This window comes from Columba livia, chromosome 29 (assembly GCF_036013475.1).
Source record: "Columba livia isolate bColLiv1 breed racing homer chromosome 29, bColLiv1.pat.W.v2, whole genome shotgun sequence".
NCBI lineage: Eukaryota > Metazoa > Chordata > Aves > Columbiformes > Columbidae > Columba > Columba livia.
In genome coordinates, this window is record NC_088630.1 from 645,919 (window position 1) to 653,787 (window position 7,869).

Genomic DNA, 7,869 nt, shown 5'->3' on the forward strand with positions numbered 1-7,869 from the left:
AGGAGGAACAGGGACAATCTCCTTTTGGGGCGGGAAATGAAGGTGTTGTCAGACCTGCAGAACCCGTGGGGACGCATTTGCCGCCGCGAGCGAGCAATGAATTTATTGAAGCATCTTAACTCTGAATTTTTAAGGCTAAAGTGCTGCCCGAGGGGCTCTACCCAAAGCACTTACCCCAGCCCACCGCAGCGCTCGGGGAACCGCTTTTCTGTTTAAAAAGCCCATAAAACCCTTAAACCGACCCCAATCTTGCCCCGAGGAAACGCTTTGATTTGGGAAGAGGGCTCTTTCCCCGCGGCGGTGCTGCCCGGCGTCCCGGGGGCGCGAGGCGAAGCGGGGAGCGCTTGGTTTTGGGGTTCCCCGAGGCGCCGGCGCCTCAGATGTTGGACTCGAGGGAGATCCTCTTGCGCGTGACGTGCTCCAGGTGCGCTTTCTCCGACGTGTCCAGCTCGATGTTGTACTTGGCCAAGATTTTGAGGATGGGGCGAAGCCTCAGCCACCATTGCTCCTTGGGGAGGCGGTGCCTGGGGGGGAAAGCGCCGCGTCGCTTGGGGGATCGACACCGGGCCCCGTTGGTGGATTTTGGGGTGCTGGGGGGGGCACCTACTCGAAATCCGTCTGCTCCTTGAGGTCGGCGAGGGGCTGGAAGACGAGGCTGCGCTTGCGCATGCCCAGCAGGCAGGCCGAGTCGGCCGTGTTGGCGAAGATCCGACCTGCCGGGGGCGGTGGGGGGCAAACTCAGTGCTTTTGGGGCCCCCCAGGAGGAGAGAGAACCCCCAAAATCTGCAGGGGGCCCTTTGCGTTGGTAGGAGGGGAGAGCACCCCGCAGCACCCCCGAAATCCCTTTGTGTTGAGATAGCAGAGCAGCGTGCGCCTTGGGGGGCTTGTGTTAGTGATTTCACGCCCCGCGTGGATGTGGGGAGGGGTTGGGGGGGTTGTGAATTTGGGAACAAGGCAGGGCCCCCCCCGGCCCCGCTGGCGCGGCCCCCACCGTGCCGGGAGCACTCCTTGATCTTCCCGGTGATCCAGGCCACCGCCTTGGCGCCCATCTTGGTGCCGAAATTCCTGTCGAAGGGGGTCGGGGTGCCGCCCTGCGCCCGGAAAACCATGGAGTGAGCAAAGGGGGTTAACCCCTTGTTGGGGGGGGTCTCCCCCTTCCCTGGGGGGCCCGTACCTGCTGCATGTGCCCCAGCACGTTTTTGCGGCAGTCGAAGATGCCCTTGCCCTCCTCCGAGTAGAGGTTGTAGATGAAGTCGGTGGTGTAGTTCTCGTTGCACCGCTCGTTCCTGCGCCGGGGGGCGGAATTTGGGCTCACGGGGGGGGTGACATGAGCATGACGGGTCTCAGCAACCCCCCCATCACGATTTGGGGACGTACCTGAGCACCAGCCCCCTCTTCACCGTCGTCTTCATCTTCTCCGTTAAATGCTCCACGTTGACCTACGAGGAGCGCGAAATGAGAATAAATGTGGCTCCCGTCCCCCCTGGGGGGGGAAACAGGGGGTGTGGGGGGGCACGGGGTGTTGGGGGGGCCCCAAACCTGCAGATCGTGGATGTTGAAACGCTCCTCGTAGATGTAGGCGGCGTCGGCGCCGCCCGCCAGCCCCGCCATGGTGGCCAAGTAGCCGCAGAAGCCGCCCATGGTCTCGATGATGAAGACGCGGCGCTTGGTCCCGGCCGCCGACTGCTTGATGCGGTCGCAGGTCTGCGGCGGCGGGAGAATCGGGGTGAAAAAGGGGGATTGAGGTTAACGGGGGAGGGGCTGTGGGCGGGGAGGGGGCGCACCGTGGTGATGGTGTTGAGCGCGGTGTCGGCGCCGATGCTGAAGTCGGAGCCGGGGACGTTGTTGGAGACGGTGGCGGGGATGACGCAGAGCGGGATGCAGAGCTCCTCGAACTTGGCTCTGCCCTCCACCAGCTCCAGGCTGCCCGTGAAGGCCTGGGGGGGCGCGGGGGGGTGGGCACGGGCAGGGTGCGGGCAGCTGCCTGTCCCCCCCCGCGCCGCGTCCTCCCCTTGTCACCTCAAAGCCGCCGATGATGATGAGCCCGTGGATGCCGAAGCTGTTGATGTTGTTGCTGATTTCCTCAAAGTATTTCTTAGGCAAAGTCCTGGGCGGGGGGAAATCTCCGTGGCTGAGCCCGCCCGGGGTGGGGGGCTCGTCCTGGGGACCCCCCCGGGGTGTTCCCTTGGGGGGAAGTGTCACCTCTTTGTCCCCAGTTTGGATCCTCCCAGCCCGGTCCAGGGGCCGACCCGATCCCAGCCGATCTCTTCTATCTGGAGGGGAAAGCAGCCAGTTGAGGGGGGGACACACAAGGGGCTTTGGGGTGCGCCGGCCTCACTGTGATTATAGCAGAGCAATATTGGGGTGACCCGGTGCCCCCCACACTGGGGGGGTGACAGGATGAGCCTGTCACCTCTCAGCAGGGCCGGGGTGTAAAGGGGGTCGATCACCCCCAACCCTCACAGGGCTGCAGCTGCTACTTCTTGGGGCCCTTACACCCCCTTTTCCCCCCGGGGGGTCTCACCATGCCGTAGGCGAGCCCCTCGAAGCCGTCGTGCACCGCCAGCATCCGGTGGCCGTGGATGAGCCCGATGCGCACGGTGGAGCGCACGGCCGCGTTCATGCCGGCGGCCGGGGCGCCCACGTTGAGCACGGCCAGCGTGTAACCGCTCTGCGGGGGCGGAAAGGAGGTTTGGGGGGCTGTGGGGCCCGGGGGGGTCCCCGTCACCCCCTCCCCGCTGCCGTACCTTGGTGGAGGGAGGGCGGATGTGCGCCAGCAGCTTATAGACATTCCAGTTGTTTTGGAAGCTCCTGCAAAGGGGAGGAGGGTGTGGGGGTCCTGGGGGGGCCGGGGCAGCCGGGGTCCCACCGGGGACAGGGGGGGACGCTCACCGGCCCCGCAGCTTCAGGGCGTCGTCGAAGCGTCCCTCGTTCATCGCCGTCGTCACGTCTTTGGTCTGCGGGGAGCAAAGAGGGGGGGTTGTACCGAGATTGGGGGGTTCGCGCCGCGGCGCTTGGGTTTGCACCGAGATTGCTCGGTTTGCACCGCACCAGTTGGGTTTGCACCGCACCGGTTGGGTTTGCACCACACTGGTTGGGTTTGCACCGCGCCCGTTGGGTTTGCACCGCACCGGTTGGGTTTGCACCGCGCCCGTTGGGTTTGCACCGCACCCGTTGGGTTTGCACTGCACCCGTTGGGTTTGCACTGCAACGGTTGGTTTTGCACTGCGCTGGTTGAGTTTACACTGTGCCCATTGGGTTTGCACCGCGCTGGTTGGGTTTACACCGCACCAGTTGGGTTTGCACCGTCCCAGTTGGGTTTGCACTATCCCGGTCTGGTTTGCCCTGTGCTGATCTGGTTTGCCCCGTGCTGATCTGGTTTGCCCCGTGCTGATCTGGTTTGCCCGTGCTGATCTGGTTTGCCCTGCGCTGATCTGGTTTGCCCTGCGCTGATCTGGTTTGCCCGTGCTGATCTGGTTTGCCCCGTGCTGATCTGGTTTGCCCCGTGCTGATCTGGTTTGCCCGTGCTGATCTGGTTTGCCCGTGCTGATCTGGTTTGCCCGTGCTGATCTGGTTTGCCCCGTGCTGATCTGGTTTGCCTGTGCTGATCTGGTTTACCCGTGCTGATCTGGTTTGCCCCGCGCCGGGGCTGCTCCCGGGTCCCGTCCCCACTCACCACCTGCACGCACTCCATGAGCGGCAGCCGCACCGCCTGGTTCCCCGACAGGCTGACGACGCACGCGGGCGTCTCCGGGCTCCCCTCCAGCAGCGCCATGACGGCTTCAACCCCCATCCGGCTGCCCTGGGGGACGGGAACGGGGACGGTGACAGCGATGGCGCCCCCAGGCCCCTCTCGGTGCGGCGGGCACGGGGGGGCGCTCCCTACCAGGATGCGGTCGAAGGCGGAGGGCGTCCCGCCGCGCTGGACGTGGCCCAGGATGGTGACACGCGTGTCGTATCCCAACCGCTTCACCACCAGCTGCAAGACAGGGGCGCGCCTGGGTCCCCTGCGGCGGGGACGGCAAGGGGACAGGGACAGAACCGGGGCGCCCCCCCTCCCCGCTCACGGTTTTGATGTCCTCGGAGGTGATGGCTTTGCCGTGCTTGTCGATGGCGCCCTCGGCCACGATGATGATGTTCAGCCTCGAGCCGCCCAGGCGGGTCTGCGGGGACACCGGGAGGTGACGACGGGGACGGGGACGGCGACCAAGCGTCCGCCGGAGCCTGTCGTACCTCCGTCAGCCGCCGGCACAAATGGTCCTCCCAGTCGTCCTCAGGGGGGGACTCGGGGATGAAAACCCAGTCGGCGCCGCAGGCCAGGGCGGTGATGAGCGCCAGGTAGCTGGAAGTGGGTGAAAAATGGGCTGTTTTGGGTTTTCTTCCCTATTTCTTCACCAGGAGCCGCGTCGGCGCGGTGCCGCGGCGACGTACCCGCAGTGCCGCCCCATCACTTCCAGCACGAACGTCCGCTGGTGGCTGCGGGAGACACGAGCGTCACCACGACGAGCCGGAGCCGGGGACACGCGAGTCCCCCCCCCGAGTGGCGCGGGGGCGTCGCCGTCACCTCTGCGCCGTGGTGGTGATGGCGTCCACGATCTCCATGATGCGGTGCAGCGCCGAGTCGGTGCCGATGGTCATGTCGGTGCCGCAGAAGTCGTTGTCAATGGAACCCACCATCCCCACGATGTTCAGGTGACTCGACTTCTTCGCCTCCTCCGCCGTGATCCCCCCTGCCGCGGGGTGGCCCCCCCTTGGTTTTGTGTGTCCCCCCCCCAAAAAACCACCCAAACACCGGCACAAACCTCCGGTGTGGGGCCAAAATCCCCATTTTTGTGTCCAAGCCTCCTTGTTGTGTTCTGCCCCCCATCGGGGTTCAAACACCCCGGGTTTGGCACAAACCCCTGATTCGGCTGCATCCCCCTCTGATTTTGGTACAACCCCCCCGGATTTGGGTACAATCCCCTGATTTTGGTACAACCCCCTGATTTTGGTACAACCCCCCTGGTTTTAGCACAACCCCCCATGATTTTGATGCAACCCCCCTAATTTTGCCACAACCCCCCATGATTTTGGTACAACCCCCTGATTTTGGTACAAACCCCTAATTTTGCCGCAGCCCCCCGTGATTTTGATGCAAACCCCCTGATTTTGCCACGAACCCTCGGATTTTCCCACAACCGCCCTGATTTTTATACAACTCCCCAATTTCACCACAAACCCCCCTGATTTTCATAACCCCCCCTGATTTTCATAACCCCCCTGATTTTCATACCCCCCCCTAATTTTCATACCCCGCCCCCAATTTTGCCACAAACCCCCCCAATTTTCCCACAAACCCCCTGATTTTCCCACAGACCCCCCAACTTTCATCCACCCCCCCGACTTTCATCCAACCCCCTGATCTCACACAACCCCCCTTGGTTCCATCCCAACCCCCCTGATTTTGGTACAGACGCCCGAGATCTTGCCCCGAACCCCCCGATTTTGCCCCACACCCCCTGTTTGCTCCTCCGGCGGCTGGAAGCGGGGGTGCCCCCCGGGGGGGCCGCGCACGTACCCACTTTGAGCAGCTCTCCCAGGAGGCTGCTCCACTCGGCGCGGAAGGTGTCGGCGCCGGTGAGGCTGCCGTCGCCGCCGATCACGCACAGGTTGGTGATGCCGCGCTTCACCAGGTTGCGGGCGGCTTTCAGGCGCCCCTCCCGCGTGCGGAAATCCTGGCAGCGCGCGCTGCCGATCACCGTCCCCCCCTGCGGGACCCCCGCGTTGTCACCGGGTCCCCATCGCGCCCCGTGTCCATCCCTTCCCCCCCCACCACCCCGCGTCCGTCTGTCCGTCCCTGCCCCCTCATCCCGGCTCCGGTTTCGGGTTATTTTCAGGCTTGACCCCGGCGCCGGGGGGGTTGGGTTACACTGAATGTGTCCCCCCCCGGTGACAGCCCACGGGTGGCTGCGCTCACCAGCTGCAGCATCATGGACACGCTCTCCCATGTGGCCTCCTTGATGTTGTCCCCGCCGTCCACCAGCCCCTGGTAGCCCTGGAGGGGGGGGGACACAAACAAGGGGTTGAGGGGGGGTTGGGGAAATGGGGGGGTGGGGAATTTGGGGTGTTTGGGGGGGGTCGGCACCCACCTCGTGCACAAAATAGACCTTGGCGCCGGTGTAGATGCCGACGCGCACCACGGCGCGCACGGCCGCGTTCATGCCTGGGGAGGAGGGGCCGTCACCTCGGGGACCCCCCACCCTGGGGACCCCCCCACCCTGGGGACCCCCCGGAATCCACCACACCCCCCCAGCGCCCGCTCGCCGCCCCCCCCAGCTCCCCCCACCAGTCCCGCAGCTGCCGGGTTATTTTTGCCCCGGTGACATTTACCGGCGACCGCGTGACACCGGGTGACAAGCGGGGGGGTGGGGGGGGTTAAGCAGAGACCCCCATGGGCTGTATTACCCCCCCCCCCCCCAAAAAAGAAGGGGTCCCCCCATCACTCTGGGGCCACACCACGCTTTGGGCTGAATCCCTGCGGTTTTGGGCAACCCCAGCGCTTTTTCCGTGCGTTGCCATCCCTTTCACCGCCCCCCCAGTTTTGTCACCCAGATTCCCCCCCTTGCACCCCAAATGTCCCCTTAACTCTGCCCCGTGTCATTGTCCCCCCCAAGGTCACCCCGTACCCGCAGCCTGGAGGAACCCCCCAAAGTCCCGTTTTCGCCTGGTTTCTCCCCAAAACAGCACTTGCCCCGCGGGTCCCCCCCAGGGTTTGGGGTGACGGGGTGTCCCTTACCCTGGGCGTCCCCCCCCGAGGTGAGGACGGCGATGGCTTTGCCGGCGCCCATGTTCTCGGTGTGGCCGTGTCCCACCGGCTGCTGCGCCATCTTCTTGGCTGGAAAAGGAGCAAAATTGGGCAAAACCGAAGCAGGCGAGGGCGTCGAGGTCCCCCCGGCGCCGGCACCGCGCACAGTGCCACCCGCCCCCCGCCCGCGCTAAATGGGCCCCCAGGGGGAGGGACAGGGACAGCGTGTCCCCTCCCCGGCACCGGGGGCGTGGGGACACGGGGCTGCGGGGACGCTTGGGGCTCCTTGCTGGTGCCAGTCTGTCCTCATACTGGTGCCAGTCTGTTCTTACTGGTGCCAGTCTGTTCTTACTGGTGCCAGTCTGTTCATACTGGTGCCAGTCTGTTCTTACTGGTGCCAGTCTGTCCTTCTTACTGGTGCCAGTCTGTCCTCATACTGGTGCTAGTCTGTCCTTACTGGTCCCAGTCTGTTACTGCTCCTAATCCATCTTACTGGTCCCAGTCTGCGTGTGTTACTGGTCCCAGTTCATGTTACTGGTCCCAGTGTGTCTGTCCCTGGTCCCAGTCTGTCTGTGTCCCCAGTGCGTGTCCCTGTCCCCGGTGTCTGTCCCTGTCCCCGGTCTGTCTGTGTCTGTCCGTCCCCGGTGTGTCTGTCCATCCCCAGTCTGTCTGTCCGTCCCCGGTCTGTCTGTGTCTGTCCCCGGTGTGTCTGTCTGTCCCCGGTGTGTCTGTCTGTGTCTGTCCCCGGTCTGTCTGTCCGTCCCCGGTGTGTCTGTCTGTCCGTCCCCGGTGTGTCACTGACCTGCGGGTCCCCGCGCCGGGTGCGGGAGGCAGCCGAGCAGCAGCAGCAGCAGCGCCAGGGACAGCGCGGCCGGGAGGAGGAGCCGCGACAGCTCGGCGGGCACCTCGGGGACCATGGCCCGGGGTCGGGATCTATTGGCTGCGCCGGGATCGGCTGTAACGGGATCTGTGGGCTGGGCTGGGATCGGCTGGGGCAGGATCAGCTGTCATGGGATCTACCGGCTGTCATGGGATCGGCTGTCATGGGATCTGTTGGCTGTAACGGGATGGGCTGTAATGGGATC

The 7,869-nt window shown here is 64.8% G+C and overlaps 1 protein-coding gene across 1 annotated transcript; it reads right to left on the reverse strand.

Annotated features, from left to right (window-relative positions):
- Positions 1–70: 70 nt before the first annotated feature.
- PFKM (phosphofructokinase, muscle) lies at positions 71–7,800 on the reverse strand. Its single transcript, XM_065043492.1, has 23 exons — positions 7,587–7,800; positions 6,776–6,874; positions 6,129–6,202; positions 5,957–6,034; positions 5,558–5,747; positions 4,565–4,730; positions 4,432–4,476; positions 4,234–4,342; positions 4,068–4,163; positions 3,887–3,979; positions 3,677–3,802; positions 2,893–2,957; positions 2,748–2,811; positions 2,525–2,671; positions 2,203–2,273; positions 2,020–2,107; positions 1,785–1,937; positions 1,540–1,704; positions 1,378–1,439; positions 1,175–1,286; positions 992–1,091; positions 608–713; positions 71–524 (listed from the first exon to the last, which is right to left on the reverse strand). Exons 1-23 carry the CDS (start codon positions 7,699–7,701, stop codon positions 377–379), a joined length of 2,472 nt encoding a protein of 823 aa, XP_064899564.1. The 5' UTR covers positions 7,702–7,800; the 3' UTR covers positions 71–376.
- Between the last annotated feature and the right edge of the window lie 69 nt (positions 7,801–7,869).

Coding starts and splice junctions, on each gene's coding strand:
- PFKM (XM_065043492.1), bottom strand. CDS start 7,701: ATGGTCCCCGAGGTGCCCGCCGAGCTGTCGCGGCTCCTCCTCCCGGCC. Junction 2,672..2,747: donor TCCGCCCTCCCTCCACCAAG/GTACGGCAGCGG, acceptor CCGCCCCCGCAG/AGCGGTTACACGCTGGCCGT. Junction 714..991: donor CAAGGAGTGCTCCCGGCACG/GTGGGGGCCGCG, acceptor CGCCCCCGGCAG/GTCGGATCTTCGCCAACACG.